The sequence below is a fragment of the Ranitomeya imitator genome, chromosome 2 (genome assembly GCF_032444005.1).
Source record: "Ranitomeya imitator isolate aRanImi1 chromosome 2, aRanImi1.pri, whole genome shotgun sequence".
Lineage (NCBI taxonomy): Eukaryota > Metazoa > Chordata > Amphibia > Anura > Dendrobatidae > Ranitomeya > Ranitomeya imitator.
Genome location: NC_091283.1, coordinates 689790342 through 689806974, shown reverse-complemented (window position 1 = coordinate 689806974; position 16633 = coordinate 689790342). Strand labels below are relative to the sequence as shown.

The 16633-nt window shown below is 46.1% G+C and overlaps 1 protein-coding gene across 3 annotated transcripts in view; it reads left to right on the top strand.

Annotated features, from left to right (window-relative positions):
- The window catches only part of DLG5 (discs large MAGUK scaffold protein 5), a 679445-nt gene that overhangs the window by 583366 nt on the left and 79446 nt on the right, over positions 1-16633 (top strand). For all 3 annotated transcript variants that reach the window (XM_069753072.1, XM_069753075.1, XM_069753073.1), the window contains 3 exons: positions 1230-1360; positions 1464-1628; positions 8463-8646. In XM_069753072.1, the coding sequence (XP_069609173.1) occupies positions 1230-1360; positions 1464-1628; positions 8463-8646 (480 nt within the window). The remainder of the gene's footprint in view (positions 1-1229; positions 1361-1463; positions 1629-8462; positions 8647-16633) is intronic.

The following is a 16633-nucleotide window of genomic DNA, read 5'->3' as shown; positions in this document are numbered from 1 at the left end:
TCCTTTGTGGAGTTTTCAGCAAGGCTCCTTATCAGCAGAAGGAGGATTACACTGACTGGAAAAATCTGTCAAAGTTGAAATCACAGGATCCCCCAATCATACAGACGATGTCAACACTAATGCTGATCTTCCCAATAACCTTTGTACAGGCTCATTAGGCTGCGTGTCCACGATCAGGATGGCCGGCGGTTTAGTCGGAGCGGCAATCCCGCTCTGCGGTAAGCTCCGCCCCCTTTCTGGGACGCGATGATGCCGGATGTGTTCATAGCACACATCCGGGATCATCGCACCCCACACATAGGGCCCTGTGCTATACCTTGCGGCGACGCAGCGTCGCCGCAAGGTATACGGACATGCTGAGATCTTAAAAGACGCATGTCCGTAGTCGCAGGGCCGCCGCGTGCGTGTTACCACGCATAGTGGAGACGGGATTTCATTCAATCCCCTCCACTATGCTGTAACATCTGGACGCTGCGTGTTTGACGCTGCGGCTCTATGCAGCGTCAAACATGCAGCGTTTCCTGCACGTGGAAACATACCCTAAGATGCTTCAATTAGGATAAGGTTTGAGTCTGTTCACTGTGACAAAGGTAGAGTCTAAGGGTATGTGCACACGTCCGGATTTTTTGCGTTTTTTTTGCGGAATTTCGCTATAAAAACGCTATAAATCCGCATAAAAAACGCTAAAATTATGCATCCTATCATTTAGAATGCATTCCGCATTTTTTGTGCAGATGTATGCGTTTTTTTCCGCAAAAAAAACGCAATCCGCAAAAAGAATGGACATGCTCATTCTTTTTGCGGATTTTTTGCGGATTTAATAGCAAAACTGACATTCAGGAAAAAAAAAAAAACGCAAAAAATCCGCGCAAAAAATGCGCAAATTCCGCGAGAAATCCGCGCGGAAAAAAACGCGAATTTCTGGCAGAAATCTCAGGATTTTGTCAGGAAAAAAACCTGACGTGTGCACATACCCTAAGAAAGCCAGTGTCCAGTGTGAACATTGCAAAATTTCAACTTTTTTATTTTTAATAATGATTGTGATATGGAAAAACCACATTGTCAAACATAAAAATATGTTTCTCAGAATGTTTCGCTTATTATTGACCTGGTTAATTTCGAGGGTCTTGTTGCAAAAAGTCTATGAGTAGATTCAGCCTTATGTAGTTTCTTTAGTAAAATCTCCTTTTGTGCATTTTTTATATTAATCTTCACACTGTTTCCTGCAGTTTAATGGTATAAATTTGAGAAATGCAACAGAGCAGCAAGCACGATTGATCATCGGACAGCAGTGTGATACCATCACAATCCTAGCCCAGTATAACCCTCACATGTGCCAGCCACTTCATTCACGATCCAGGTATTATGTGCAGTCATGTTTTCTAGTTCATTAGAACAATCCTTAACGTTTTCTGCAATTACTGCATATTTTCTATGGATTTGTTTGTTCATTTTTTCACCAGTTCACGCTTGGATTCCAGTACTTCTCACTCTACACCTCACGGAAGCGGTGCTGCAACACCTGACAATCATTCCGTCATTGACACTGTGAGTGAACAAGATGAGGGGACCATAACCCCACCTTCAAAAGAAACCACTCCCAGTACAAGCCCTCACAGCTCACTTAGGTGATTTTTCTTTTCTCCCTCTAAGAAAAAACTATTTATCTTTTTCATAATATACTCAACCTACAAACTTTTAACATGGACGCTACATAGCATCTATACTTCATAAGCCCTTAGGGTACCGTCACACAGTGGCATTTTGATCGCTACGACGGCACGATCCGTGACGCTCCAGCATTGTAACAATATCGCTCCAGCGTCATAGACTGCTGTCACACTTTGCAATGTACGACGCTGGAGCGATAATTTCATGACGTATGTGCGATGTAGAAGCTGTTGGTTACTATGCGCACATCGTATACAATATCGTGCACACCTTCGTTACACCATGCGATCATGCCGCCACAGCGGGACACTAGACGACGAAAGAAAGTTTCAAACGATCTGCTACGATGTACGATTCTCAGCGGGGTCCCTGATCGCAGGAGCGTGTCAGACACAGCGAGATCGCTGGAACGTCACGGATATATCGCTGGAACGTCACAAATCGTGCCGTCGTAGCGATCAAAATGCCACTGTGTGACGGTACCCTTAGTCCTTTATGTCTGCTTATCATGATAATCCCCAGGCTATTTCTTCAGTACCCATGTGATGAGCAGCAGGAGCCAAACTGATATCCAAAGCCAGGCTCCTGCTGTGACTGCTAGGATTAATGTTCTGATGGATCCAGGCAGGTAGCCCCTCATATTCCACTGTCAATAGTGACATCAGCACGTGAGGAGTTTGACAGTCAAAAAGAGACCTATCTATGCCATATCAACGTGATCCACCTTAATGTGTAGTTTTGGCAACTGGACAACTAACAAAGGCCTCAGTGTCTATGACATGCTGATGCCTATCAGACCCTCTGGGAGGCATTATATCTAATAGGCTTATAACACTGACTTCATAAGGTAATGCACTGTACTACATATGGAGTGCAGTGTATTTACCTGTGCAATCATCCAATTGCATGTTGAAGTCCCCTTGAATGACTAATAAATACTGTAAAAAATGCTTATGTGTTTTAGATACTAACTGTAGGATAAAAATCCCAGTTCTTCAAGTAAAAAATGCTTTAATCTGTGGAAAAAAGCCCTTATTCTAACAAGACAGCATTTTATACTACAGGTTGTTTCAGATGCAGGGATAAAAAAAAAACTCTATTTCACCTACAAAAAAAACCTGCTGGAATTAATGTTTTTGTTCATCCTGCCTTACAGGAAAAAAATGAAATAGAAAAAAATGAGTCTCCACATAGCTAACTCTATCTAATATATAAAGCTGAGTGTATATGCGTATGTATCAGCCACGCCCAGGCCAAATAGCCCCACTCACTCCACAACCAATCACTAAGCATCTTTTATTTCACCAGAGCTGTTTAAAAGATGAAAGCTGAGCTGTGATTGGTTGCTATGAGCAACAGTTTTCCTTGTAGACAGTTGTGGTAACTGAGTCCTATTATTCTTATCATTTCTATGGTATTTTCTGTTAAGCTGGAAAAATAACACAATTTTTTTACCGTGCCAACACAGACTACCCTCTGACACAGACTGCAGGGGGAGCCCAGAATCAGGAACTTCTGTTAATGAAGCGTCTCATTAACTTAAAAATTAAAACACAGATTAAAAACAAACAAACACAAGACGGATTTCTCCAACCCAGGTATTCTTTTAATCGGTGTAACAGCGCCATCCTGACAATATTGGCTCTGACGGGATGATGTGGGATATTAGGGGTAGTAGTCAGGTGGCCCTTGCTGGCGTGATGATGTGAGATATTAGGGGTAGGGTTGAGCGAAACGGATCGTTCATTTTCAAAAGTCGCCCCTGTGTGGGGTCGGCCATGCGGTACGCGACTTTCGCGCCAAAGTCGCGTTTCGTATGACGCGCTTGGCGCCATTTTTTCAGCCAATGAAGGAGTGTGGGCAGAGTGATTACATAGGTCTTAGGGGCGTGGACGCCTATCGTCATCTTGTCGCTTGTGCGATGTAGCGATTTGAAATGTGTAACACCAGCTTTTCTGTTCAGGGACGGAAGAGAGAGAGAGAGAGAAAAAAAAAATCCCATTGACTTTGCATTGGGTTTCGTGTTTCAGTCGATCCCCGACATTTTTTGCCATTTTTCGGTCGATCCCCGACTTTTCGCCATAATCGGCCGATTTCACTCAACTTTAGAGATAGTCGAGTTTCGCGAAACCTGACTCGACCCTAAAAAAGTAAAAGTCGCTCAACCCTAATTAGGGGTAGTCAGGGGTGGATTAAGGGTAGCCAGGGCCCCGGGCTGTTCAGACACTGTGGGCCCCCCCCCGGTCATGTGACGGGGGTCATGTGATGGGGGTCATGTGACGGGGGTCATGATATACCCGAACCAGATTATTCCAGAAAAATGGCCGGGCCCTACTCTACTGTAACCTATTAAATATTTGTTAGAATCTGCAATACAATTTAGGTATATTTTGACCAATAATATCACATACAAGGAACAAATACCACCGCACCATGACCAGACCACAAATTACAACCACAGTGATCGAATAATATCACATACAAGGAACAAATACCACCGCGCCATGTCAAGACCACATATTACCACCACTTGGTGACCAAATATCACATACAAGGGACAAATACCACAACACCATTTCCAGACCACATATTACCACCACATAGTGACTGAATACTACAATACTGATCAGTAAAAAACAACAACACAATACTATCACCATAAGTGCCAGTATTCACAGGAGATCTGTACTTAGTATGCAGTGTCTGTGTAGAGGTAATACAGAGATCACTGGTGGTATTATACACAGGACCTCTATATAGTATACAGTGTATAGTGTCAGTGTATAGGTAACACTGACTCACCAGTGACGTCTCTAGGTGAAGTCCTTCATCTTTCATCCAGCACAGACCGCCATCATTTCTTCCAGCCAGGACTCGTTTCTGCAGGAAATAACACAGTTATCTCGAGCTCCGCTTGCAGAACACATTACTTAATTTTTCACAACTTCTACATTACACCACATGAAGAAAAAAAGGCGATATAGTGTCACTCTGCACAGTAACAGGACCGACCCCCATTTAAAACAGTATACTCAAAAAATAAAATAAATACATCACTGCAGTAATAATATCCCTTAATTAGCCCCTATGGTAATAATATTCCACATCCTGGCCCCGTGTGTCTCATTCCTGGCTCCAGCCATATGTTCTCGCATCCTGCCCTCATGAGTATCCATTCTACCCCATATGATCTCCACATCCTGCCCCATATGTCTCCATCATATCCATCCTGCCCTATGATCCAATCCTGCCCCATGTCTTTCATTCTGCCCCGTGTCTCCAATCATGCCCCGTGTCTACATTCTGCCCATTCCTCCAGTCCTGCCCCCAGTGTGTCCAGCAATCTGCCCCAGTATGTCCAGCATATTGCCCCAGTGTCCAGCAATCTGCCCCAGTGTCTCCAGCATATTGCCCCCAGTGTGTCCAGCATTGCCCCCAGACAGTGTGTCCAGCAATCTGCCCCAGTGTGTCCAGCATATTACCCCCAGTGTGTCCAGCAATCTGCCCCAGTATGTCCAGCATATTGCCCAAGTGTGTCCAGCATATTGCCCCCAGACAGTGTGTCCAGCAATCTGCCCCAGTGCGTCCAGCATTGCCCCCAGACAGTGTGTCCAGAATATTACCACCAGTGTGTCCAGCAATCTGCCCCAGTATGTCCAGCATTTCCCACAGTGTCTCCAGCAATCTGCCCCAGTGTCTCCAGCAATCTGCCCCAGTGTCTCCAGCAATCTGCCCCAGTGTCCTCCAGCCATCTGCCCCAGTGTCCTCCAGCCATCTGCCCCAGTGTCCTCCAGCAATCTTCCCCAGTGTCCTCCAGCCATCTGCCCCAGTGTCCTCCAGCAATCTGCCCCAGTGTCCTCCAGCAATCTGCCCCAGTGTCCTCCAGCATTGCCCCAGTGTCCTCCAGCATTGCCCCAGTGTCCTCCAGCATTGCCCCAGTGTCCTCCAGCAATCTGCCCCAGTGTCCTCCAGCATTGCCCCAGTGTCCTCCAGCATTGCCCCAGTGTCCTCCAGCATTGCCCCAGTGTCCTCCAGCAATCTGCCCCAGTATCCTCCAGCAATCTGCCCTAGTGTCCTCCAGCATTGCCCCAGTGTCCTCCAGCAATCTGCCCCAGTGTCCTCCAGCAATCTGCCCCAGTGTCCTCCAGCAATCTGCCCCAGTGTCCTCCAGCCATCTGCCCCAGTGTCCTCCAGCAATCTGCCCCAGTGTCCTCCAGCAATCTGCCCCAGTGTCCTCCAGCAATCTGCCCCAGTGTCCTCCAGCAATCTGCCCCAGTGTCCTCCAGCCATCTGCCCCAGTGTCCTCCAGCCATCTGCCCCAGTGTCCTCCAGCCATCTGCCCCAGTGTCCTCCAGCCATCTGCCCCAGTGTCCTCCAGCCATCTGCCCCAGTGTCCTCCAGCATTGCCCCAGTGTCCTCCAGCCATCTGCCCCAGTGTCCTCCAGCATTGCCCCAGTGTCCTCCAGCATTGCCCCAGTGTCCTCCAGCAATCTGCCCCAATGTCCTCCAGCAATCTGCCCCAGTGTCCTCCAGCAATCTGCCCCAGTGTCCTCCAGCCATCTGCCCCAGTGTCCTCCAGCATTGCCCCAGTGTTCTCCAGCATTGCCCCAGTGTCCCCCAGCATTGCCCCAGTGTCCGCCAGCAATCTGTCCCAGTGTCCTCCAGCATTGCCCCAGTGTCCTCCAGCATTGCCCCAGTGTCCTCCAGCATTGCCCCAGTGTCCTCCAGCAATCTGCCCCAGTGTCCTCCAGCAATCTGCCCCAGTGTCCTCCAGCAATCTGCCCCAGTGTCCTCCAGCATTGCCCCAGTGTCCTCCAGCATTGCCCCAGTGTCCTCCAGCATTGCCCCAGTGTTCTCCAGCATTGCCCCAGTGTTCTCCAGCATTGCCCCAGTGTCCCCCAGCATTGCCCCAGTGTCCGCCAGCAATCTGTCCCAGTGTCCTCCAGCATTGCCCCAGTGTCCTCCAGCATTGCCCCAGTGTCCTCCAGCATTGCCCCAGTGTCCTCCAGCAATCTGCCCCAGTGTCCTCCAGCAATCTGCCCCAGTGTCCTCCAGCATTGCCCCAGTGTCCTCCAGCAATCTGCCCCAGTGTCCTCCAGCAATCTGCCCCAGTGTCCTCCAGCAATCTGCCCCAGTGTCCTCCAGCAATCTGCCCCAGTGTCCTCCAGCATTGCCCCAGTGTCCTCCAGCATTGCCCCAGTGTCCTCCAGCAATCTGCTCCAGTGTCCTCCAGCAATCTGCCCCAGTGTCCTCCAGCATTGCCCCAGTGTCCTCCAGCATTGCTCCAGTGTCCTCCAGCAATCTGCCCCAGTGTCCTCCAGCAATCTGCCCCAGTGTCCTCCAGCAATCTGCCCCAGTGTCCTCCAGCAATCTGCCCCAGTGTCCTCCAGCAATCTGCCCCAGTGTCCTCCAGCAATCTGCCCCAGTGTCCTCCAGCATTGCCCCAGTGTCCTCCAGCAATCTGCCCCAGTGTCCTCCAGCAATCTGCTCCAGTGTCCTCCAGCATTGCCCCAGTGTCCTCCAGCATTGCTCCAGTGTCCTCCAGCAATCTGCCCCAGTGTCCTCCAGCATTGCCCCAGTGTCCTCCAGCATTGCCCTCAGTGTGTCCACCGTTATAAAAAAACAAAAAAAAAACAAAAACAAAGTCTCCTCCCCTGTCCGCGCTCCAGCGGTGAGCTCCCTCCAACAGAGCACACTCGCCGGCGACTGACAATGACGTCAGACGCCGGCGACGTGTGCGCCTGCGGCCGACATCAGCCGCCAGCCTCCAATTGGCTGGCGGCTGTTGTTAACTATTGACGTGCGGGCGCGCGCCCGCACATCAATAGGAAACCGCCGCAGCGCCGGAAGGGGCCCGGTGAGCAGATGAGAAGGGGCCCGATGTGGGCCCCCTCTCTCTGCCCACCGGGTACGGCGGGGGCACATAAATGCCGGCGGCGGCCGCCGGCATTCACAGATGATTATCAGAGGGTCAATCTGTGCGGTAGACCAGGGCCCCCCCAGACCTCTGGGCCCTGGGCTACCGCCCATATTGACCCTCTGATAATCCGCCCCTGGGGGTAGTAGTTTGGTGGCTCTGGCTGACGAGATGATGTGGGATATTAGTGAGTGTGGCTATGCGGCGTGGGTGGGTCTATACACTCAGCTATATATATATATTCATTTTAATTTGTTATAACTAACCACTGCTAGTGTAAAAATAAAAAAGCTATTGGTTTGAAAAAAATGTATACTTAAAAAAAATCTATATTTGATATTGTCATTATTGTATCGACCTGCAAAATGAAGTTAACTTCAATTTTAATGAATGATATTTATAAAATAAAACAAAACCGAATTGTTTTTAATAATTTTCATTCCACCTGCTAAAAAAGTGATTAAAAAGTTGTGTAAATTCCACAAAATAGTATATTTGGTAATGGCGTTGTGCAAGAATAATAACATGTAAAATTGCTATAACCATAATCAAGCTGACCCACATAATAACCGTATTACTTTAATTGGGCAACACATGAATACTGTAAAAGTTTAAGGAATCAAAAATAGAATTGTTATTTTTGTTCCATTTCGCCCCATAAAAAGTTAACCAAAGTTAGGTAATAAGTTATATGTACCCCAAGCTATCATACAACTGCATCAACAAAAAAATATTTTGTCCCCTGAAATGCATTAATAAAAACAGCGAGAAAGGGGGATATTTTATTCTATATCTGACTTTTCTTCTTTTACCTATGACATTTGATACAGTGCCTTGTGGTGTCCATAATAATGTGGTTTTTTTTCTTAACTAGGACACCAGTGGATGGCATAAAGAAACACTCAGAAATCCGCATAGTCATTCTGTCAAAATCTCCTGTGGAGCTTGGAATGCAGATCTGTGGAGGCAACCTTCATGGAATATATGTGTTGGATTTAGATGAGGATAATGCATCCAGCGGACTGGAAGGGCTGATGTCAGGAGACTTCATTATAGATGTATGTGGGATCTATAAACTGACTGTCTAAGCTGTTTAAAGAGAATCTTTCACCAGGAGTTTGTTACCTAATCAAAGACAAGCATAATATAGACATAGATACCCTAATTCTAGCAGTTTTTCACTTCCGGGCTCCTTGCTGTAGTCTTGATAAAATCATATTTTTATCAGCAGGAGATTATTACAAAAGGACTGGTAAACCTGCTGACACTTAGTCTTCCATATTCATGAGCTCTGTATAAACCCCACCCCAAAGTTTGGTTCGCAGATTTCTGTGTATACTGTGTATAGTCAGAAAGCTTGTAATCAGTGGTGTGGGTGACATTATACAGAGATCGGTAGCTAAAAGGAATATAGAGCGCACATAGGGTCTTATCCGAGATAAAGGGAATATTCGTGAGAGATAGTATAAATTCACTCACCTATTATGGTTGTGTAAGACACAACCACTGCACTTAGCATTGGCGGCTGCTGCAAGCCCCGATGTGATGATCCTTTGCTAGGTGAAGAGAATGGGGCATCAGACTGTGCTGCTCGCCTGTCAGGATAATGTACCAGAGAAGTCCAAATAGATGTAATAGAGAATAGACTTTATTTCTACGCGTTTCATGGTGATCACACTGTCCTGAGGAAGTGGTGTGATCACCACGAAAGGCGTAGAAATAAAGTCTATTCTCTATTACATCTATTTGGACTTCTCTGGTACATTATCCAGACAGGCGAGCAGCGCAGTCTGATGCCCCATTCTCTTCACCTAGCAAAGGATCATTATACGGAGATCAGCATTCATGGAACTGCTAGATCTGCAGCAGATAAATCTGTAATTTTATCAAACTGCAACAAGCAGCCCAGTAAATGACACATCACTGGATTCAGGCCCTACCTGCTCCTTTCAAATAGGTTTGGAAAAAAAAACTAATGGTAGATTCCCTTAAAGATTGTGATGGTGCTTCTATCATCTAACATGTTTTACTTAAGATGAAATAATTTTATGGGATATGAATGTTCTACATTCTTTATTAGTATAAATCATCATGCTTGAGTTTTTTAGAGCCTGAGTTCTTTAGAACCAGAATATTTATGTGTTTTTTTACATGTGTTATTGCTTAACGTATACATTAGAACAAGAAAATCCCAAACACCCTGGTAAAAAATTAATCGGACAATAAACCAATACTCAATATTGATGATGTTGTCAATTCAAACAAAGACCAAAAACAGCATAAGGCCAGTCTCACACGTCCAGATAATTCCGGTACCGGAAAAATCGGTACCGGAATTATCCGTGTCCATGTGCCCGTGCGTTTCTGCGGCACATCAGTGTGGCACACGTGTGCTGCCCGTGTGCCGACTGGGTACCACACGCACCGTGCAGGAGACAGCGCTAGTGATAAGCGCTGTCCCCCCCACGTGGTGCTGAAGCTGCCATTCATATCTTCTCTGCAGCAGCGTTTGCTGTAGAGAAAATATGAATAATCCTTTTTTTTTTTGTTTCTCGTGTTTAAAATAAAGATCCATGTCCCCACCCCCTGTGTACCCGCCCGCTGTTATTAAAATACTCACCCGACTCCCTCGCTGGCGCTGCTTCCTGTCCTGGCCTCACCTTCTACTGTATGAGCGGTCACGTGGGGCCGCTCATTTACAGTAATGAATATGCGGCTCCACCCCTATAGGGGGTGGAGCCGCATATTCATGACTGTAATCGGCGGCCCCACATGACCGCTCATACAGTAGAAGGTGCGGCCAGGACAGGAAGCAGCGCCAGCGAGGGAGCCGGGTGAGTATTTTCATAACAGCGGGCGGGCGCACAGGTGGTGGGAGGGGGGTGGGGACATGGATCTTTATTTTAAACACGAGAAACAAAAAAAAAAAGGATTATTCATATCTTCTCTACACCAAACGCTGCTGAAGAGAATATATGAATGGCGGCTTCAGCACCACGTGGGGGAGACAGCGCTTACTGTAGCGCTGTCTCCTGCACGGCACACGGACAATGTCCGTGTGCGGTACGTGTTTTACACGGACCCATTGACTTTAATGGGTCCGTGTAATCCGTGCACTCCCACGAACACTGACATGTCTCCGTGTTTTCCAAACGGACACACGGTCCGTGAAAACACGCTGACATGTGCAGAGACACATTGATTTCAATGTGTCTACGTGAGTCAGTGTCTCCGATACGTGAGGAAACTGTCACCTCACGTACCGGAGCCACTGACGTGTGAAACCGGCCTAACAAGAAGACTTGATTTAAAATGTGCATAGCATAGGGAGGGAGAGGACACCAACTGATTGCATGGAAAATAAACGCAATATTTAATGCTAAATGCATAAACCAAATCAGTATTGTGTGCATCTAATAAAATATATACGATAAAAAAAAATTAATCTGCTATGCGCCCAAACAGTGGTTTACCCCGACATATGGGATATCGGCGTACTCAGGACAAATTGTACAACAACTTTTGGCGTCCAATTTCTCCTATTACCCTTGGTAAAATAAAACAAATTGGATCTGAATTAATTTTTTTGTGAAAAAAAAGTTAAATGTTCTTATTTTTTTTAAACATTCCAAAAATTCCTGTGAAGCACCTGAAGGGTTAATAAACTTCTTAAATGTGGTTTTGAGCACCTTGAGGGGTGCACTTTTTAGAATGGTGTCAATTTTTGGTATTTTCTATCATATAGACCCCTCAAAGTGACTTCAAATGTGATGTGGTCCCTAAAAAAGTGGTGTTGTAAAAATGAGAAATCGCTGGTCAACTTTTAACTTTTATAACTCCCTAACAAAAAAAATTTGGTTCCAAAATTGTGCTCATGAAAAGTAGACATGTGGGAAATGTTACCTATTAAGTATTTTGTGTAACATATCTCTGTGATTTAAGAGCATGAAAATTCAAAGTTGGAAAATTGCGAAATGTTAAAAATTTTCGCCAATTTCCGTTTTTTTCACAAATAAACACAAGTAATATCAAAGACATTTTACCACTGTCATGAAGTACAATATGTTACGAGAAAACAATGTCAGAATCACCGGGATCTGTTGAAGCATTCCAGAGTTATAGCCTCATAAAGGGACAGTGGTCAGAATTGTAAAAATTGGCCCGGTCATTAACCCTTGGGGGTAAAGGGGTTAATGCACCATAAAAAATATGCACAAAATAGATGAATAAATACATAATTAATATGAAGAATAAATACAATGGAAAAAGGTGAATCAAATATATAATTCACATGAAATTACATTAATAAAGTGAAAGTATATAGCAATTATAAAATAGTCAAATACTATGTATCCAATAAGCTGATTTTTATATAGGCCTGTATTTATAGTGAACACTGCTTAGTCTGTGTCATGATCCAGGTCTTGGCTTGCTTTCTTCCATCTCTTCCCAGTCCTTGTCATGTGTGGGTTAACCTTTCTCTGCCTCTCTTTGGTGCATGGTCGGCATGATTGGACCCCGTTTTGTTTTGACCTGGCTTGTTTTCTGACCTGTGTCTCTGTCTAACGTCCTCAGTATTCCCGCTCCCGACTGGCTCTGACCCTTGGTTAGGGGTTGAGTTCCCGCCTCTGCACAGGGGAGGTCTCGGTCCGTCTCCACTGCGGTCTCCCATTCTTCTCCTGCCACAGCGGAGGCTGCTCAGCGGAGACGTTGGTCCCTGCATCTTGCTCGGTCTGACTCTGTGCAGAGGGTTGCTGCTGCCTCTCCAGCTTCTACCATTGAAGCCAGTACTGGGCAACGGCGAGCAGACGTTTTTGAGACTAAGTCCTGCTTTTTCCCTTCTGAGCATGCCCAGGGCAAGATCTCTCGTTGGAGATCAAGGGTCACATGCTTAGATACTGCAGCAAATCCCATTGGTCCTCTAGGAAGGTCCTGAAGGTGCCCAACTTCTGTGGCAGCCTCCCATTGGTTCTTCTGGGAAGGTCCTGTACTTGCTGCAGCTATAAAGGGTTCGCATGGCCGCACGGCCATGCGCTAGTGTACATTTGAAAACGTGTGTGTGTTGATGAGTGTAAGTCGTTCTTTAAACATCCCCTCCCTTGTGTATGACTGTTCGCAAAAATTGGATGTATGCTATCTAGCGCCTGGCTGAGATATCAGCATTAAGCATACGTTACAGCGTCTCAGCACTAAACATTTGTTACAGCGTCTACTACTGTGACCGCCAGTGCGGCGCCGTGCGTTATTAAAGCGCTTTCCAACCCAAGTCTGGGTGGTTAGTGGCATCCGCCAGTGCGGCACTGCTCGCACTCTTGTGCTTCAAATTACTTTTGTTTAATCTAACACCCAGTTTAATCTGCCACAACATTATAACTGACCAACATAGTGAAGAGTTTCTTTTTTTTTCCTTCATTCTTTCTGTGCTATGGATCCACTTCGTACCTTGGTGGATCAAATTTCCAGCCTGACACAGATGATGCAGGAATTATCGGTGGAGCATAGGGCCCTGGCCACATCCCATTGTCAGTTGCAGAGAGAGCTGACTGAGACGATAAAAACGGATCCGGGTTTTTTCTTCCTCATCTGTCAGTAAGTCGGTTGATGTTTCTCTGCACTTTCCTGAGCCATCTGTCAAACTCCCTGACACCTACTCCGGGGAGAAGGATAAGTTCCGTGTTTTCAGGGAAAGTTACAAGTTGTTGTTTACCCTTAGACCCCGATCCTCTGGGGATGAGAGTCAGCGGGAGGGGATAATAATTTCTTTACTTAGGGAGGATCCGCAGTCTTGGTCTTTCTCTTTACCCCCGACCGCCCCTGAAAGAATGTGGATAGGTTCTTTGAGGCCTTAGGATTAATCTTTAATGAACCTGACTGCGTTAGGGTGGCGGAGGACACTATCATGGGTCTCTTTCAGGAAAAGCTCTCTGCTGAGTGGTACTGCTCGGAATTTAGACAGTGGTCCACTGAGGTGACCTGGAATGATTCTGCGCTCCGTTGTCAGTTCAGGATGGGACTGTCGGACTATCTTAAAGACGCTCTTGCTCTCCACCCTCGACTCAGCTCTCTGGAGGAAGCCATGACACAGGCCATGGATCGGAGATTACGGGAGAGGGGTGTCATGCAACGTGAGGTTCCTTTGCTCCCGGTAAACCCTGATGTCCATCACATTCCGAACCCATGGAGATGGGGGCCACCACCGTCAAGGACAGAGAGAGAAGACGGTGGCGAGAAGGAAAACTATGTTTTTACTGCGGTAATCTGGGACACTGGAAGAGGGACTGTCTCACCTGCCCTCCGATTCCGGGAAACGCCTAAGTCTGGGTAACTACCGAGGAGGTTGCCCAGAACTCAGGTACCTTTTTCCTAATTTCTAAAATTACTATTCGATGTGGAGCTGGGTGTTGAGAACCTCTTGACTTCTACTTCGGCTTTTGTGGACTGTGGGTCTTTCTTGAACTTGATTGATTCTAATTTGGTGGCCAAATGTAAGTTAGGGACAGTTAGGTTGAAGATTCCCTTGAATCTCGTTGCCATTGATACTACACACCTCACTAAGAATGTGGTTAATTTAATCTCTGAGGAGTTTACCCTCTAGGTGGGGCCCTTACATCAAGAACACATTGCATGTTTTGTTCGGGACAATCTTCATGCTGGACTGGTGTTAGGGCTTCCCTGGTTACAACTACATGACCCGGTCATTGACTGGGAAGCTCGGGATATAGTGAAATGGGGACCTAATTCTTCCCGGGGTTGCCTTGTTTCTGTATCTGTGTCATCCTTCAGTCTGGAGGGTATTAAGTACCTGAAGGATTTTGAGGATGTGTTCTCTGAAAAGGAGGCTGAGGTTCTACCACCACACCGCCCATTCGATTGTACTGTAAACCTGATTCCGGGTGCTAAATTGCCCAAGGCCCATTTGTACAATCTCTCCGGTCCTGAGCGGGCCGCCATGAAGGAATATATTTCTGAAAGTCTTCATAAAGGTCACATTCGTCCTTCTGTTTCTCCTGTGTTGGTGGGGTTCTTTTTTGTAAAAAAAAAAGATGGTGGTCTACACCCATGCCTCAATTTTCGAGAACTGAACAAAATGACTGTGAGGAATACGTACCCCCGCCCTCTTATTCCTCACTTATACAATCAATTGTCTGGGGCCAGTTGGTTCTCTAAGTTGAGCCTTCGGGGAGCATATAATCTTATCTGTTTGGGGAGGAGGATGAGTGGAAAACTGCATTTCTTACCTCACAGTCGCTGTGTGAAAATTTGGTTATGCCCTTTGGCCTTACTAATGCGCCGGCAGTTTTCCAGAACTTTATTAACCATGTTTTTTCTGATTTTATTAGGCACTTTATGGTGGTTTATTTGGATGATATCCTGGTATACTCTGCTGATAAACAGGCCCACATGGGTCATCTTCGTGCTGTTCTTCAGAGGCTCCGGAGAGCTCGCTCTTTGCTAAACCATAGAAGTGTTCATTTTTTCGTTCAGGAATTGTCTTTTCTGAGTTTCATTTTATCTGCTGAATGGTTTCATATGGACCCTAGAAAAGTACAGGCCATTGTAGATTGGGTGCAACCCAGGAATCTTAAAGGGCTTCAGCGTTTCTTAGTGTTTGCCAATTATTATCGAAAATTCATTAAAGATTTTTCCCAGGTTGTCAAACCTCTTACTGATCTGAACCAAAAGGGAGCTGGTATTTAAAATTGGTCGGCCTCAGCTATTACGGCATTTTCTTCTTTAAAGAAATGTTTTATATCTGCCCCTGTATTGATCCAACGGGATCCGTTGGAACCATTTATTATTGAGGTTGATGCCTCTGAGGTGGGGGTGAGGGCAGTATTATCCCAGGGACCCACCACTTTGACCAATTTAAGACCCTGTGCCTTCTTCTCTTAGAAGTTTTCTCACGCTGAAAGGTATTATGATGTGGGTAACTGGGAGTTATTAGCCATTAAACTGGCTTTTGAAGAATGGAGGAATTTTTGGAGGGAGCTCTCCATCGGATCACAAGAACCTGTCCTATATTGAGTCGGCCAAACAATTGACAACGAGATAGGCAAGGTGGTCACTTTTTTTCTCAGTTTCAGGTTTCTATCACTTTTAGACCTGGTTCCAAGAATGTCAAGGCTGATGCTTTATATCATAGCTTGGACACTATATTACCTCCTGAATCTCCTGCCTCCATTCTTCAGCACGGAGTGTTTGTGGCTGGGGTTTCCTCAGCATTGGAGCAAGAGACTCATGAGGCTCAAACTCTTGCTCCTCCGTCGGCACCTGACAATAAGCTCTTTGTGCCTGTTCAGTTTTGTTTGAGGGTGCTCCAGGAGATCCACGACTCTGCCCTGAGTGGGCATCCTGGGATCTCGACCACCCGTAGAGCCATTGCTAGGCTGTTTTGGTAGTCCTCGTTGGCTTCTGATGTGGAGATGTTTGTGTTATCCTGTGATATATAAATGTGCCTGTGGAAAAAACTTCCATAACCAGCCGGCCGGGGAATTGGTGCCATTGCCAATTCCGAATAGACCATGGACTCACCTGTCGATGGATTTTATCACCGATCTCCCGCCGTCTAGTGGCAAAACTGTGATTTGGGTGGTGGATAGATTTAGTAAGCAAGCGCATTTTGTGCCTCTGACTGGTATGCCTAATGCTGAAACTTTTATCTAAATTATTCATGGAACATGTGGTTCTGTTGCATGGTGTGCCTTTGAGTGTGATTTCAGATAGAGGGGTGCAATTTGTGTCCAAATTCTGGAGGGCCTTTTGTAAGAGGTTATGTATTTGACATTTTCATCGGCCTACCATCCTGAGACTAACGGTCAGACGGAGAGGACCAATCAGTCTTTGAAGCAAATTTTGCAATGTTTGGCCACATCTCAGGAGTGCGATTGGTGCTCTTGGTTGTCTGTGGCAGAATTTGCTTTTAATAACCGTATTAATCAGTCCACTGGCACCTCTCTGTTTTTTTGTAATTACGGTTTTCGCCCTCATTTTGGGGAATTTTCCCAACTGGATTCGGGGTGTCCAGGGCCAGATTTGGCTATTCAA